Source organism: Scylla paramamosain, chromosome 3, assembly GCF_035594125.1.
Source record: "Scylla paramamosain isolate STU-SP2022 chromosome 3, ASM3559412v1, whole genome shotgun sequence".
NCBI classification, from domain to species: domain Eukaryota; kingdom Metazoa; phylum Arthropoda; class Malacostraca; order Decapoda; family Portunidae; genus Scylla; species Scylla paramamosain.
The window spans coordinates 38,115,848-38,133,697 of record NC_087153.1 but is presented as its reverse complement, the minus strand read 5'-3'; the positions used below and the strand labels follow the sequence as shown (position 1 = coordinate 38,133,697).

Genomic DNA, 17,850 nt, shown 5'->3' with positions numbered 1-17,850 from the left:
TAGCAGAGTGATCCATAAGACTATTTCTTTCCAATAGGGGACCAACAGGGATAAGAGTATGAATGAAGTGTGTACGTGTGTGATGCTTTGTCTAGGCCATCCTGTGTGGGACTGCCAGCCTGATATATAGATGGACAAATGTTTTATTCAATTTATTCAAAAAGTTAAAAATTATCTTGTACATTTTTGGTTGCAGGAGCTGATAGAATACTACTTTACAAAATACTCCTTAATTTTATATTCACTTAAAAATGCAGTTCTCATAATATTTGTTTCTTGATACCGTATACTATGATGCAACTATATACACATTATAGCAGGTATATAGTTGCATTCAAGCTATTTCTATTAAGGTACAGTAAACATATAGAATGCAATCTACATATCTCCTACAACCACTCTACTTTTTGTATGACTACCATACATCCTCTAACTTGACCATTTGTAGTCTGGTGACTGTACATATCTTCTCCACAATATCAGACATTTTGCTTGGTTTATCTTTAAGAAATGCATGCAGCAACTTATCCAGAACCTCATCATTGTCATTTAGCCACAACTGCTGGGAGATTCCTCTCTGCAGTGGCTCACAAATATATGGATACAAGAATAGCTGCAGCTTATCAAAGTACGTTCTAAGGGTAGGATATTCCTTAACATAGCCTTGCAACTCCATCATCCTTTTCTGAAACACAGGGGAACTAGGGCTACTGATTATGCCTTTAGAACCAAATATTTTGTCTACAATTGCTGAATGTGTTTTTAACTTCATGTTAATGGTACTGAGATGCTCACTTACAAGATCCTTCAGATGATGAGTGTTTACCATTTGCACTGATGCTGGAAAAGAATGCTTCAATGCTTTAAACAAAGACAACTCCACATCCTCCCCTAATTTTACCTCAAAATTCAGCTCAGTATCTTCTAACTTGCCCATAATGTGAGAAAAGAAAAATACATAGGTCAAAAAGTCCTGATCTGAGTGGAGAAACACAGGCCCAAGATACAGAAGCGGCTCATCAGTTTCTTTGTGAAGTGCTCTCGAATTCTGATAAACAGTCATGGTGACAAAACAATCATCAAACATATAAGTGCAATCTATTCCCAAAACACTTCCAAACTGCAGGTTCCTTTTCATCTCACTAAACTGCTTGTCATTGTATAAGATTACACATGGGGATTTATCTTTTCTACTGATAACGGCCTGCACAAATGGGTTTTCTTCCAGCATAGCTAACATTACAAGGTCTTCATCATGGACTTTGGATAACATGTTTCTTTGCACCTTTTTTTTTGTGTTAGGAATTTCTTTCAGGTTTCTTGGGGTCTCTTGTTCAACATCCTCTTCACTGTCACTATTCTCTTGCTCAGTAAGCTCTTCAGAAATCAAAGGCTTATTCTTCTGTGCTTTATTTTGGGACTTGGGTTCTACTGATTTGTAAGTAAATTCACTGGTGTTATTACCAGAATCCATACAAAGGTACTCAAATAATGCTCTGTCCTTAAAATCTTTTCCTGACACAGAAGTGACACGCCTCTTGATGTTACCTCTTAATATTGAGTAGTAGCGACACACTCTGACTATACTTTCTGGGTCTGGCTGTGGTTTTAGAGGCTTCCAAGTAGTCTTATTCTGCTCATATGTACCGACATAGAAAATTTTCTTTTTAATCCTCAAAAATTTGAATTTTCCCTCAATATACTGAACAAAGGCAGTACCATTGTTACCTTTATTACTTAATACTTCACAGCCATCATCATATACAACTGGCAAATTTTTCTCTCTCCTCAGAGCATTTTTTGAGTCTTCAACAACAAAGAATACATTGTTTTTTTCACCAGGTGGTATAGACTCAAGAACATATTTGGAACCTTTCAGATAATCAAATATCTCATCAATCTTCATGAATCTTCCATGGTAAGGAAGTTCATCTAATGTGTTGTCACATACCCTAAGTTTATTTCGGGGAACTTTTGATGGTAATTCTTCTGTTGACTCTTCCTTCACAGCTTTCCTCTTGACATGAGTATGTTTCAAGTCCTCAGTGTAGGAGTCCTCCATGGCTGCAAAATGCCTCACCTGAAATGTCATCTTTAATTATAAAATTTCATCCAACATTTACATAACCTTCAAAAGTTAACATGAACTACTTGAGATAAAAGCAAAATATGCCACTGTGGCATACTGATTTGTTGTTTTCACTAATACAAAGAGTGAAAAATGTGTATGATTCTGTTGGAACCTAAAATCTTGTTGCCTTTTAGTGGTAAGTTTACCCTTTCTATTCTGAGCAACATAAAACTAAGATGTGAAATCAAGAGGAGGCAAAAATATAAACAGAACTTCAAAAATATTCACTATAAAGCTTCATACCATAGTACTTCTATGTTCACAGGTGCTATGATGGAAAGATTAAATATCTAGAACATAAAGAGAGAGGTTAATTATTCCCAATTCTATAATCTTTGAAAACTTTAAGTCATTTCATCAACACTTCTATTTTACAGAACAGGTAGATATCCCACAAAGCAGGCATTGACACAAAGCATGTACACACACACACACACACACACACACACACACACACACACACACACACACACACACACACACACACACACACACACACACACACACAAAACTTACCTTTGGCATACTGACTGCTTTCTGAGGCACCGCAGCTATTAGAAGACATCAGCAATCTGAAAGCTGTATCAAAAGTTAGTTATTTCTAGAAATTTTAAATTCTGAAAGTAAAACAAATTACTCACTGCAAGGAAAGCATGAATTAAACAATTAAGATGTTGCAAATTGGCACAATTCACCAGAAACTACAAGATTTACCCAAATGCAATAAGTCAAGGTAATGTCTTATTCTTGCTTCATACAAAAGATTTCACAAACAATGTGCAAAAATGTAGTGATGGAACAATCAAAGCTGACAAAAGTGTAGTGATGGGACAATCAAGGCTGACAAAAGTGTAGTGATGAGACAATTAAGGATGACAAAAGTGTAGTGATGGGACAATCAAGGCTGACAAAAATTCACTGAAGCCTTGATCATGTTGTCCTGATTGGTAAGCTGTCAACATGCAGTCCTGTGAACAGAGGTTTGACCTCCATTGAAAAAATTTTAAATGCCAATTAGTCCCACCTCTGAGTCAGTTTTTCAGTGTTTCCATGATGCTCTAAGGCAGAGTATCATGCAGATCATGAGTTTAATGAGAGATAATCATACATTTATACATTATGCAACTGAAACAGTGCAAAGGAATACAGTTAACAAAGCAGCAAACATGAATTATGAAGCAATTTTTTATATATTTTACACAATAAATAAACCCAATGACTGACAAATATTTCAAGTATTGCCAAAATATAGAAACACAGGATAATGGTGCTCCAGCTCCAGCAAAGATTGTACTACAGTTGTGAAACTTAACACTAATGGCATACTGATATATGACAATTATGTATATCATACTGGAAACCTAAAACACTCAAAAGAAAATGGAATAATCTACCCTAACCTACTAGTTAATTGCCGCATTATTTACTCATAATGGACACTCCCCTAGTAACCATGCCTATGATAATTCCTTTCAATGCAGTAGTATCATGTAGCAACAGGATAGCCAAGGCCAACCAAAATTAACTCAGGCCTTGGTGCCCACCCTGGCCTGAGCAATAAGGTGTCGGGAGTTGTGTTTTCGTGAGTGTCCCAAAAGAGGTTCAATCCCCAGTGAAAGCCTTCAAGTCTATCTGTTTCATCTTTTGATAAACTCTTCAGTATTTCCATGAAGTTTCAAGGTATATATAGTATTATAATTAATTATGCCATGCTAGGACCCTAAAACACTACTTTAAGCCTGAAGCACGTCATCTGTCACCTAGCAGTAATTCATTGTTAGGGCAACCAACAACTTACTCTCAGCAAAATATCACTTCTCAAGCTTGTGTTTGTCAAATTTTCCTAGTGTGATCCAGATAGTCGTTGGGGACAAGGGAGTCTCACCAGAAAAAAAGGCATCTTGAAGACTTACCTTGAAGAATTTCAGTTATCAACATCAGCTATCAATTTAAATTCTTCAACCTTACTGTTCAAGATGCCTGCTCTTCTGGTGAGACTCGGAAGCTCTAACATGTATCCAAAATCACACTAAGCACTGACCAGGCATCAAATCCCAGACCTTCCACTTGATGGGTTCTCTGCTACATGTTACACTATAGTATCATCCAGTGGACTCATACCAAGGATTCATTTTCACATCTATTGATTTTTCAGGAGCATATTTTTCAACACAAAATCATAACATAAATGTTACCAGGTTGATTAATAAATGACAAAACATGAAAATCTTCCCTCCCAAAAAGTTATGTATTATGCTGATTTACACTATATGGGAATATAGATTCAAACTGAGACATTAGTAATACTGCAATAAAGTAACTTCCATAATTTTCTCTCTCCCCCAATTTTATTCAACTTAACCTAATCTGACTTAACTGAACTTAACTGAACCTAACCTAACCAAATTTAACCAGACCCTAACATAACCTAACAGTAGCCACACAATTGACATTAGACAGAAGTGCACCCACAGCAGTATGAAGTGGCTCTGAGCATGACAGCCTGACTCGTCTCTCAGATCATCTTACACAATGTCTACGGCAAGAGCAAAATTTTGAAATTCATTATTGACATTAATGTTTATTTGTAGAAGGTGTTGTTGGGGTTCAAAATATTCACACTGATGAAATCTAAATGACAGAATTAGTAACATATCAACTGCTTCTCCCTGTGCACTTGTAAAATAAAACTGCTCGATATATGTATAAGTAAACATCACCATTAAGGGACACACACCTAAATCCACTTTTCTCTTCTATCCACAACAAACACAGGAGCTGGGTAGGAATCCAGGGTTTATGGACTGGAGGAGCTCAGAATATGTGAAATTTGGCTTCTTAATCTAACTAAAGTAACTCAAAGCCTCATGACCTCCACTCAGCGGTATTACTCCTGGTGATTATCACTGTCCTGTCATGCATTCATAATAACCATAAGAGATGAAAGCTGATAACACTGTGCCTCTAACAGACCCTATTCAGGGACTGCCATCTCGGTGGGCCTTTTTTTTTTTATTGGATTTTTGTTGCCCTTGGCCAGTGCCCCTCCTACATAAAAAAAATGAAATAAATAAAATAAATAATAATTATAATAATAATAATAATAATAATAATAACCATAAGAACTGAGCTGTGTTGATCAAATGGCGTTTTGCAGCTTCCTTACTCCATACATTCTTACATGACAACAGCTTAGGACACCCACAAGGCTGCACCACACACACACACAAACACACAGATCTGCTACATGGGAGGAAGAACACCCACAATTATCTTCTTGTCATCACCTGTCTGGCAGTCCTCTGGGGAGTGTCTAATAATTCTAATGGCTTCCATCGCTGGTGGTTATCACTGTTGTCATGCATTAACAATAACTATGTGAGAATAAAGGCGCAAACCAGCAAACACCCTGAAAGATAATATTAACCACAGGAACTGCCTTGTAGTGATCAACTGGCCTTCTGTAGGGTTCTTATTACCTACATTTTTACATGATATCAGCTTTGGGCACTCACACAGCCACTGCACCTCAACACACACACACACACACACACATACACACAGACCTGCCACATGTTCCAGGTATCTTCCCTCTGTCACCACTTGTCTGGCAGTCCCTTGGGATGTGTTTAATACTTCTCGTGATTTCTATAACTTTGTATGAACTATAAGCCCTTACTCTTACTGCTTTAGTCTTCCCTCTCGTGAGCTGAGTTGCTAGCCCGTGTTTCGGCGGGGTGGGGAGACAGGCTAGGAAAGCAGCAAGTGGCGCGCGTTTCCCTGCCCCTAACAGAACCCCTGCAGCGCACTTATTTAATGCTTTTATTTATCCTCAACGCACACGTGAATATAATTACTCATTGATACCGAACTTCCTCTTCTCCCAGACACCCAGCAGTATCTCATGAATCATTCTATGGGAGCGGGGAGGCCTAAAATAAGGGAGAATATTAGATATGTTGTATTGATCTCGTCATGTCACGCCGGTTCTCGCAGGTGAATGGCGCGGAAATTGATTCCTGGGTATGCATTTTTATAATCTCTACTCTCAGTTCAAAGACTGATACGAAAAATTAGTATGCGTGATGTATGTCCGTTATTATCATGTCTCATATTTCAAGGCTTCCTGCGCCTATGGTATGACTGAAGTATTGTTGGGTGTGAGAGAAGAGTAGTAATGAGTGATTGTAATCATGTCTTCGGTAAATGTAAATAACACACACACATTACGGCTTGACGGACCCACTGGCTGAACACAAACACACTGAAGTTTGATGTACTCAGTGACTGAGTAATTTACTAAAAGAGCGACAAACCAACATCCATACACGTTAAGGATTGACATTCTCTCTCTCTCTCTCTCTCTCTCTCTCTCTCTCTCTCTCTCTCTCTCTCTCTCTCTCTCTCTCTCTCTCTCTCTCTCTCTCTCTCTCTCTCTCTCTCTCTCTCTGTTACACAATTTTCTTATAATTATTTTTAATATTTTTGGATACTTATTCTAGCTTTACAGCTGATCCCCAAATGAGGGCAGCAATACTTTCTTTTCTTCGCCAGGAGCTATGAGGATGGTATAAATGAGTGTAAATGTGAAAGTTTTGCGTACGGTGAGGATTAACTACACTGCTAAAATAAATTTTGCCGCTTTGAATTTACTTTTCTTTGATACAATGCACTCCACACTTATCACAAGCACATAACATTTGGATAAATAAATAAATATATTTGACTGTTTTCACAACTTCAAATATCCATCATTTTAGGCATCTTCTAGGTTTTGCAACTGAAGTCTACTGATATTATTAACCTGTGCCATAAGCTCAGGCAATCTGTGATATTTCTGGTAAAGAATACAGGACTTAAGGTCACAGTCTGTTGTCATGTGGTTAGCTCTCCCCCAGCACTGAATCACAACAACCCTCCTGCATCACAAACCGGTGTTGCAACACGTCAAGCAGAGGGAGGTAGACGGTACGCTACCACAACAAAACCAAGGACAGAAAGGAAAGACACACAGACTAGCATTCCCCTAGTCAGTCACTCCCTGCGTTCCTTGTTATAGTGATTCGTAAGACACTCCCTCACGATATACGCCACATGCCATGGGCCAGACTTTTTAAAGGCTTGGGGATCACATAAGGATTATTTTTAAAGACTACGGAGATTATTGTAGTTTTTATGAGTGCTTTCTTCTTCCTCCTTCTCCTCCTCTTCTTCTAAATGGCAGTGCATAATCATTGTTAAACTATCATTAGAATCCTTAAAACATTTGAAAACCATAAGTTTCTTCTGGTGTTGTATTCTCAAAACTCTCAGCGTTTTATCTTGACCACAAGGTTTGGTGGAAGTTAATGGAGATTTACAAGGATACTTTCTTGATTGTTCCGATGATATTTAAGAAAGACTGTGCATCATTGATAATAATAATATTCATGAGAACTCAACTGATTATCACCGTGGTCTTTGAATGTAAACCTGACGAGAACAAAGCGCTTCAAAATGAAGGGCATGATATCAGCATCATGTAAAAATACCTCTTTAGTTTCAGTGTCACGCAGATTTGGGCATGGCGATTGGCGGGAGGCTCAGTGATGTGAATGTCTTGTGCCTCATTGTGGTATTTGCTCTTCATGCTTGGTTAGTGCCTGTCATCACCTTTGTCTGTTAAGATTAGCAGTGTGTGAGAAAGTATCCAAGTAACTAGCATGTTTACATAAAAGTGAGAACGATAAGCAATGCGTATTCATAAATTATCATTTCTTTATTATAGGAGTGTAAGCTAATATCTAAAGTTTCATATTTAAACATCTGGCCTGTTGAAGTTCGAAAAAAAAAATAAATAAAGACCAATCAATCAATCAAACTAAATAGGTGCATTCTTAGTCATGGTCTTACGATTCAGACCAAAGCATCGTACATAACAGAAACATTACGCACCTATCAGCAGGGATTGGATTCGAGCTTTCATAAGGAACACGAATAACACGAATTCGTGCTATGCTTGCCCCCCCCCACCCCCATCCCCTGCCCTTTCTTGACGCAGAATCCTTGCTTAGCTCTCACTTGAATCACAACAAATCTTTGAAACACTAATAACATTAACTTGAGCCTGTTAATCTATTACCATAAGGACACATGTCCTTATGGCTTCTCACAGCTTCCATTATTTTCTTATGTTCTTAGGTTCTTATGTGTTAGAATCATAAAAAAAAAAAAAAAAATCGAAGATTCCAAGTAACTTTCACTAAGGGCCGTTAAAAGTAGTTGATAGGTGCCGAAACGTTTGAAAAGACAGTGCAAGTGTTTCTATGAATCAGAACTTGCTGCCATGGCTATTGCTGCACTATTCATGTTGCAGGTCAGTGCTGGAGGGACATGTGCTTGTGTCTCGCGCAGGACAGCTCTATCAAAAACCCGTGTCAGGTAATTATAGGACAAGTATTGGCATGGTCATTTAGTTTTTCCTTCTGTTATCATTTAAAGGTTTGTGTTTCGTTAAGGGGTCGAGTCCACCGCCACCACCATCTACCATCCGTATTTCTGTTTTTGATACTTATATCTTCTCTCACTTCATGCAGAATAAAAAATTCTAACAGCTTTCATCCAGCTAGCTTGGTCGTGCACATCTTCCTAAGCCAACTATATTCAAGACACTTATATGTCAAATCTCGTGTGTTGCCACCACTACTTCATTCTGTTGCAAACCATTACAAGCTCAAATTCTGAAACGCTTACGCTATACTCTTTCATCAGGACTGTTTCCAAACACCACGGAGATGCAAGATTAGCCAGTTTCCCATGTTTTTCTTTTTTTTTTATTTGTGATGCAGAATACTTGTTAAACTATCCCTAAAATGATAAAAGAAACAGCAATACTAATTTGAAAACAATCAGTAACTTAAGAGACCTAAGAGACAATTAAGACAAGCCGAGATGTTTGGAAATCTGAACTATTATAATTTTTCAAACATTTCAGTACCTGAAGTGGTGGATGAAAGGGACTGCGTGTTTCCATTTTGGTGGAAGAGCAAATTGCACAACAACTGCACACGTCTGGACCGCCCTGACCACTGGTGCGCCACTCAGATCAACGATGCAGGAGCTCCAGTAACCTCTGGCTATTGTAAAAGTAAGTTCCCTGAACGTTCCTTTTTATTTGAGTGTGTTTTATGTCACTGAAAGAGAGAGAGAGAGAGAGAGAGAGAGAGAGAGAGAGAGAGAGAGAGAGAGAGAGAGAGAGAGAGAGAGAGAGAGATTGTCTTTGCCCTACATTCGGAACCCTCCCCTTCTTGAATATGCTAGGCAAGAATGCATTTTATATGGGATACGATTGTGTATCTCATATAAAATGAATTGTGTATATTAAAAGTTGCCAGTGATCACCAGACTTTAATTTTTCGTCCCAGGATAAAGCACTTTCTCGTTATGTAATTTTTTTGGATGTTAGATTAGATTATTGTTCAATATAAAAGGAGGTGAAAAATTTGCAAGTGAAATGCTTGTGAAAAAAAAAAACTTCTTTGGGGGAAAAGTTAAGAGAATAAATGTAAAATAAAAAAAATCCCGAAAAAAAAAACAAAAATGGAAAGAGATCATTTCTATTGCTCGATCGATAACATGTTAGCCTTTCATGCTGATAATCTGCATTCGTTTCGTGACAAGATATACAGATTGATTTTTAGGTTCCAAATCAACATTTAAATGCACTGAGTGTGTTGCGATTGCACCCTAGCTTGAGATGATAGAAGTGGGGCACCCTGGTTTGAGGTAATACATTATGTCCAATGGGAAGATCATGTATAAACCCTCTCGTCTATCTGAGAATATTTAAGTGTCAGCGAGAAAGAGCCTATATTGTAAAAATATTCTAAACCCTCCTGTTTAGATTATATTAGGGATGTTTTGTGTCAGCGAGAGAGTGTTGTAAAAATATTCTAAATCTTCCTGTTTAGATTAAGTTAGGGATGTTTTGTGTCAGCGAGAAAGAGAAAGTGTTGTCAAGTCCTAGTTTTTGTTATCATTGCAGAATTCCTGGTGGGTCCCCTTCCGGCTCAGCCTACTCCAACAATGGATGACGGTCAGTGCTACTACTGTAAAGGTTTGATTTCCAAACTACCCTCCTACGGCTTCTGTCCTTCTCTCTGTAACTTCATCTCAAGTTTCCTTTCTGACCGTTTTATTGCTGCTGTGGTAGACGGTCACTGTTCTTCTCCTAAATCTATTAACAGTGGTGTTCCTCACGGTTCTGTCCTGTCACCCACTCTCTTCTTATTATTCATCAATGATCTTCTAAACCAAACTTCTTGTCCAATCCACTCCTACGCTGATGATACCACCCTGCACTTTTCCACGTCTTTTCATAGACGTCCAACCCTTCAGGAAGTAAACATTTCACGCTGGGAAACCACAGAACGCCTGACTTCTGATCTCTCTAAAATTTCTGATTTGGGCAGAGCAAACTTGGTATTGTTCAATGCCTCAAAAACACAATTCCTCCATCTACCAACTCGACACAACCTTTCAGACAACTATCCCCTCTTTTTCATTGACACTCAACTGTCCCCCTCTTCTACACTGAACATCTTTAGTCTGTCCTTTACTAATAATTTGAACTGGAAACTTCACATCTCATCTCTAGCTAAAACAGCTTTTATAAAGTTAGGTGTTCTGAGACGTCTCCGCCAGTTTTTCTCAACACCCAAGCTGCTAATTCTGTACAAGGGTTTTATCCGACCATGTATGGAGGGGTTCCACTCATACCGCTCTTCTAGACAGGTTGGAATCAAAAGCTTTTCGTCTCATCAACTCCTCTCCTCTAACTGACTGTCTTTAGCCTCTCTCTCATCGCCGCAATGTTGCATCTCTAGCTGTCTTCTACCGCTATTTTCATGCTAACTGCTCTTCTGATCTTGCTAACTGCATGCTTCCTCTCCTCCCGCGGCCTCGCTTCACAAGACTTTCTTCTTTCTCTCACCTTTATTCTGTCCACCTCTCTAATGCAAGAGTTAACTAGTATTCTCAATCATTCATCCCTTTCTCTGGTAAACTCTGGAATTCCCTGCCTGCTTTTGTATTTCCACCTTCCTATGACTTGAATTCCTTCAAGAAGGAGGTTTCAAGACACTTATCCTTTAATTTTTGACTATCGCTTTGGATCCTTTTATGGGACTTGGACCCTTTTCTGGGACTGGCATCTCAGTGGACTTTATTTTATTTATTGGATTTTTGTTGCCTTTGGCCATTGTCCCTCCTACATAAAAAAAGAAAAAAAAAAAAACTTACTGACTACCGTAAATTCTCTTCATGTTAAAATGAATGTTGTATTGCAGATTTAGAGGATCATTTAAAAAAAATACAACTGACTGCAAAAGGGTCTGCAATTTCATATCAGGTCTGTAAATTGTCGAAGATTGGTCAAATGAAGTCAAAATTGTGCCATTAGCAATCAGAGTTAATGAGTAATTTTGAGTGTTTTAGAACGACACACACACACACACACACACACACACACACACACACACACGGCATGATTTACATAATACAAAGTTTTAAGTTACAACAATTTTTCTTCTGAGTATTTATATTGGTATAGTTATATTGCTGTACACTTTCACCACTCTTTGCATAGTGCACACATCTCACAGAGATGAATGGAATCAGACAGGTTTCAAGCAACAAGACCAGTAATTCACAATGTGGTATATACTGACACTATGATATCGTAGTTTCGTGCATAACGGGAAGCTGCATTTTGAAACGTTTTGAAGGGTACCAGAAATTATAATCCTCATGAATGTTTTTATTTTCTAAGTGATAGTGCAGAATCATGAAAACTTCCCTTGTATGAAAACCTCCAAGAACTTCCACTACTATCAAAGCCTGTAAAGAAAAGAAGAAGAAAAAAAAAAAGTGGCAGCGATAAGGCACTTGAATATCAGAGAATGGTTTCCACAACGCTGTCAGTAAATATTAGCGTTCCCCCTGCCAGATCCTGACCTCCACGAAGACTGCGAGGTGCCGTTTTATTACAACAAGAAGACCTTCACCAACTGCACCATGGAGGACTCGAAGCGGCCGTGGTGCGCCGTGGAAGTGGATCAGCTGCGCAAGCCCATAAGAATCAAATTTTGCCGCGGAAAGGAGGGAATTGGTATTTCTGTATTATATTTTTATTTACATATTCATTTATTTGTTTGTTTATTTAATTTGTTGAATTGCATTTTACTTAATTATTTATTATTTATTTTTTTTTATAATTTCATTGGCCTTTCTTTGTTTTCCTTTTCTTTTTTTTTTCTTTTTTTTTCTATCTGAAACCACATCCAAAACCATGGCTTGTATTTTGAAACGCTTTGTTCTCTCAATAACGGTCGGCTATTGTAATATCAAAGGCCACGAGATGATTAGTCAAGTTCTCATGTCCTTATGTTTCCCAGTGATGTGGCGCTGAATCCTGATTAAACTATCACTAGAATCGTGAAACCAAGCTTGAAAACACCCGAAAACTTCCATTCGAAACAGGGAATCGAAACGTTTATGAATACCGTTGCTTCACTATTGCATGTCTTTACAGTACATACATTAAGACTCACATTCTGATCTCTTTCGCATTATATTTTCAGTGTACCATGGAAAGCATGTTGAGGGTGAGTGATTCAGTAATTTCGTCTTATTTCTTGTTTGTTTTGGGCTCCAGACTTCACTTGTTGATGCTTAACTGTAGCTCATCCTTGCTGTCCACTTCTCACTACTGATGACTCTTCCTTCAACTCTGATGGCATAAAAGTGAATAGATGGATATATATCTATTCTTTTTTTTTTCTCTCTCTCTCTCTGTTCAGGAAGTTCAGTATGATAATCTCTGGAATTCAACTGAAATTTTATATTATCACGACTATCGCTATAGTAATTGTGCGAATAATTAGTTACAAAATTGTAGATTGAAAATGCTCGCGCGCGCGCGCGCGCGTGTGTGTGTGTGTGTGTGTGTGTGTGTGTTGTAGTACACAGGGCCTAATCTACGTAAATTTGAATATATTTCTGTATAATTTTCTTTTTCAGCTCTTTCACTGTGTGTGCGTGAGGGGGGGGGGGTTCTCTCCAACGAATAATGACCTCTAGATTAATGTTTCAGTCAAATCTTTAATGTTTCCCTGTTTCCCTGCAATGTTACCAGTATTGCGTCTCTCTGAAGGTGTTTTCATCCCAGCAACCAGAAAATCAAGAGGACCTGAATCAAACGGTAAGTTACTAAATATTACACACAAGATTGAAACTGAAAGAAATTTAAGTGCCAGTTCTGAAAGCCAGCTGTTGATGAATGTCGTAATGGGTGTCATGTCGTGTATGTGCAGTCATAGTAAAAAGAAAAAAATCGGATAAACTTCCGAATTAACTTTTACTGTGTTGACTCTCTCTCTCTCTCTCTCTCTCTCTCTCTCTCTCTCTCTCTCTCTCTCTCTCTCTCTCTCTCTCTCTCTCTCTCTGTCATGAACCCCCGTGATCTGGTAAGAATCCACCAGCTGTCATGTTATGTAAGGTGACTATGAGCAGACGAGAGGGAAACACACGACACATTAGAAATAAGTGCAGATGGTTACTGGACTTATGACCGTGACTGTGTGGCACGTGAGGCAAGAATTCGCTTATATTTTTACCATATAATTCTGATTCACTACGAAAGTACGCGGAAATAACGTAAAAGCAAGACCTATATTTTTAAGGACTTTGTTATCTCATAAGGACTATTTTTCTAAATCCCACAAAGATTATTAGTCTGATTCTTATGAGTGTTTTTCTATCAATGGTGCACAGTCCTTGTTAGATTATCAATATGATCATAATATCCCAATTAAAACCCTAAATAATTTCCACGAGAGGCGAGCAAAAACAGTCGAGTTAATACGCTGAAAGGTTTGAGAATACTACTTAATCTAACCTAACTGGTCTCATCTCCCTAGGTCCCATAACCACAAAGAACGGGGAGGCGTGTGTCGTCCCATACAAATTCAAAGGGAAGGTGCACATGGGCTGTTACTGTGATGGGATATCGCCGTGTTGGTGTCCCCTTCGCATCAGCTCCGACTACTACCCACTAGACTCCGACTACTGTGCAGGCAAGTCTTAGCCACACGGAAGAGAACTGAAAGTGACACAGGGTAGAATTATGAAAGGTCAAAGGGTAGTAAAAAAAAGTTAGTTGCTGTCATGTTCTATATGTGCCAAGGAGACTGGCTAAAAAGAGGACAAAGATGGAAGAAAAGGCCACTCAGCTTCTTCCAAAAATAATTATGAAAAAAGTTCGAAAAGTTTTGTCAATTTCGTCCCTGAGTTATTTTGATACTCCTCTTTGGAAACAATTCAAATCGTAGGAAGTTAAAAAAAAAAAACAGTGAAAGGGATGAAAAGTGAAGATACTGGCATACTCTTGCATTGTCTAAGGGTTCAGTATATCCAGTTTATCAAGTTTTTGCTTTCCATCGCCCTGCCTCAAAAATCACCGCTCTGGACGTCTTGGTGTCTGTGTCCTCCGTTCTGTGGCCAGACAACGACACCGTGGTACCCATCGAGCACCTCCAGGTCAACATGTCAGGTAACACCACACAGGTCAAGACTCGTACTTTGAGACACTCTGGGCTCCCTCAAGGACTATTTTCAACGGCCACACAAATGACTGGTCTGGTATCCAAGGATGTTTTTCTTTTGATGGTGCAGGCTTCTTGTTAAACTATCACTGGAATCACGATAACACCAATGAAAGCACCCAAGTCATTAGAATCATTGAAAATAGTCGAAATAAGGTGATGAAATAGTCCAAAATCATGAAGGATATCTTTCTTTTCCCTCAAACTCATAAGAACACAAGAAAATCTACAAGAAGTCTGTAGGCTTATATGATGTAGTTCCCGTACTAGGCTGCCACGTGCATTCCTAGTTGCTTGTTTCAAAATAATTATTTTCTTATGTTCTTATGTTAGTGTTCTTATGTCTACTCATCATTTATTTTATTTTATTTTATTTATTTGTTTATTTTATTAATTAATTAATTTATTTTGTTTTACTTTTTTTTTTTTTTGGAAGCTTTAGGCTCTCATAAAAAAAAATGTAAAGGCCACACTGATAATTAATGGGGATCTCATTTCTGTTCCAATGGCGATTTCAGAATATTTGTTAAGCTGTCACTAGAATCATGAAAATACCCTTTAGGATATTACAGCCTATTAAAAAGTAGTGAAGATCAGGAGGTGAAAACCCTGAAAATGCATTCTCTCCTCCCTTCCTTCACTCCTTTCTCCCCACTTTCTTTTCTACATTCACATTCTTAGTGTTTTTAATAGCTTTACCATAATTTTGAATTTATTATCAGTATCTTGACCTGCCATCTTTGTTGCTTTGAAAGTTTTGCAGCGATCTCATATGACCGCGATGTTGGGGCGCATAAACCAAATTAATCAAACAATCTCCTCTCCTCCCTTCCCTTCCTTCCGTCTTTCTGTTCACTCACCCTCCTTCGCTCACTCACTGATCTGTTTCACGCATTCACGAGTACCAGCGTCATATAGTATTTAGTTTCGCTTCTTCTTTCACTCAGATGTGCCAATGACTGTTCGAAACGGGCCATGTACGTTTCCTTTCGTGTACAATGGGTTAGCCTATACAGAGTGTGCATGTGTAGACGCCCCGGAGTGCTGGTGTGCCGTGTCCCTCACACAGACTAATGAACCAGCAGTGAGTGACTATTGCAAAGGTGAGACCGTTGGAATTCTAATTTCCTCAGATACTAGTGAAATGTGATGCATAGTATATCCAACACTTGATTCAGTATTTGCTTATAAAACTTCACTGTTCTCTTCAGACTTTTTGATTGGGGAAATTCCTACCGTGCCTCCTCCTGCCTACGGTGAGTTATGAATGTTATCACTGGTTATCTAAACGCTGTAGAGTCGGGATGTGTTTGGTATCTCTCTCCTGGTTTGTTATGGTGCGTGAAAGAAAGATAAAAGAGAAAATAATAATATTGCAATACATAAATGTTTTTGATCCTGTAATAAAAAAAAATATCATGCAGAATATATAAGGTTTTGATCTTGGAAGAAGTGAAGTAGTTAAGGAATATAGTGAAGGTAACATAGATAATATTATAGAAAACGGAAACAGAATGTAGAAAACAAAAACTGAAACTAAGGCATTTTATTTTCTGCCACAAACCACAAACCTGCCAAGGTCCTTGCATCAATATTACTAAGGACGGGTGGGCGTGTCACCTCCCCTTCACCTATAATGGACGAAACTACACCCAATGCACCACCGAGGGACGCGACCGCCTCTGGTGCGCCACGCTGCTGGACGAACAAGGCGACATCGTTCAATGGGGATACTGTGCCGACGGTAACTTGCCTTCATGTACTCTTGGGAAAACTCTAACCCAGTATAAGAAGTGCATGAAAAAGATCGTGAATTATTTTGACAGCCTAAGTGTTAACCCTCTGGCAAAAAGAGCTCTCTGACACACACACACACACACACACACACACACACACACACACACACACAGTTTTGCGTTTTCATCACTGTACCATGTTAGAGGTTTCTCAATTGTAGTTGTTCATGGTTTTCAATGTTGTTTTTACAGGATTTCTCTCTCATGATGCCTTTTGTTTTATTTACTTATTCGTTTTATATTACATATTCATTGTTTTCTTTTTGTCTTTTTTATTTCTTTCTCGTTAGTTTGACTGCATGTGCTCTTTTCTTTTTTTTCTGTCTTTATTCCTTTTCCTTCTTTTTTCCCTCTTTTACTTATATATATATATATATATATATATATATATATATATATATATATATATATATATATATATATATATATATATATATATATATATATATATATATTTTTTTTTTTTTTTTTTTTTTTTTCTTTTTTTTTCAGTTTTCGTTCTTTCCAATCCTTTACTCTGAAATGTGATGAGTGGAGGACGTTGCCAGATACTCCTTTTGTCTGAAGCATCTGTAACAAAATTATGAGATCACTACCCTGAGCAATTGTACTTCACGCCTAACTTGAAATATTTTCATTTTATTGTGCAGATGATTTGTGGGATGACGCTGTCGGCGAGAGGCGTCAATAACAAGGGTTCACTTGGTCTGTGAGGTGACAAGTGATTCTTCAACTATATACAATAACTGTTGTAATTGAGGAATTAAACTACTAGACTACTAAGGTGATAGCCTATGTAATGTTAACACTTACCTATTATTTACATGTCAATGATTGATTTCACTTCAAAATTGCTAGCAATAACGTTCTTTCATTGCTAATTTTTATAAACAAACATTACAAATCCATTTGATGAAACCAAATAATATGTAATAATGTTCTTGGTAAGGCAGGATGACCAGCAAAATAAACTGTAAACTTCACTCTTGCCAGAATGTACTTACAAAATCATTGGTGAGCCTGGAGATCATAACCAAGTGGGTGATTGGCCGTTGATTGAGTTTGACACCCTTAGTCTAGGCCCAACTCTAGGATAACCTTCAATAAAACTGTAATAACAAATCGAAATAAGACACTGAAACGTTTGAGAATACGATTAGAAATACAGAATACTGGAAAGAACATTTGTGAAGTGAACAGAAAAGAAGCAAGAAGGGTTAAGAAAATAGACTGCGTATCTCGAGAATCCACCTCGAGAAGTTCACTGAAATATAGTAATTTC

General features: G+C 38.0%; 2 protein-coding genes across 13 annotated transcripts; one reads left to right on the top strand and one right to left on the bottom strand.

Annotated features, from left to right (window-relative positions):
• Positions 1–137: 137 nt before the first annotated feature.
• LOC135095201 (uncharacterized) lies at positions 138–16,474 on the bottom strand. 8 transcript variants are annotated; one of them, XR_010264160.1, is made up of 4 exons: positions 5,698–5,919; positions 2,648–2,710; positions 1,952–2,080; positions 138–1,428 (listed from the first exon to the last, which is right to left on the bottom strand). XR_010264160.1 is itself a non-coding variant. In XM_063996004.1 (4 exons), exons 2-4 carry the CDS (start codon positions 2,654–2,656, stop codon positions 416–418), a joined length of 408 nt encoding a protein of 135 aa, XP_063852074.1. In that variant the 5' UTR covers positions 2,657–2,710; positions 5,698–5,918; the 3' UTR covers positions 138–415. The 8 variants fall into 8 exon arrangements, 7 of the variants coding, with proteins under 7 accessions (XP_063852074.1, XP_063852070.1, XP_063852056.1 ...); XM_063996004.1 differs by having other exon boundaries at positions 138–685; positions 5,698–5,918; XM_063996000.1 differs by lacking the exon at positions 5,698–5,919 and adding an exon at positions 16,344–16,474 and having other exon boundaries at positions 138–2,080.
• Positions 7,156–17,551, top strand: LOC135095231 (matrix metalloproteinase-9-like). Of its 5 annotated transcripts, none has more exons than XM_063996028.1 (14): positions 7,156–7,196; positions 7,671–7,765; positions 8,487–8,551; positions 9,105–9,257; positions 10,155–10,205; positions 12,117–12,278; positions 12,751–12,774; positions 13,338–13,370; positions 14,089–14,244; positions 14,673–14,720; positions 15,720–15,875; positions 15,984–16,028; positions 16,352–16,516; positions 17,219–17,551. In XM_063996028.1, exons 2-14 carry the CDS (start codon positions 7,695–7,697, stop codon positions 17,257–17,259), a joined length of 1,170 nt encoding a protein of 389 aa, XP_063852098.1. In that variant the 5' UTR covers positions 7,156–7,196; positions 7,671–7,694; the 3' UTR covers positions 17,260–17,551. The 5 variants fall into 5 exon arrangements, with proteins under 5 accessions (XP_063852098.1, XP_063852091.1, XP_063852085.1 ...); XM_063996021.1 differs by having other exon boundaries at positions 13,323–13,370; XM_063996015.1 differs by having other exon boundaries at positions 13,305–13,370.
• The last annotated feature ends 299 nt before the right edge of the window (positions 17,552–17,850 follow it).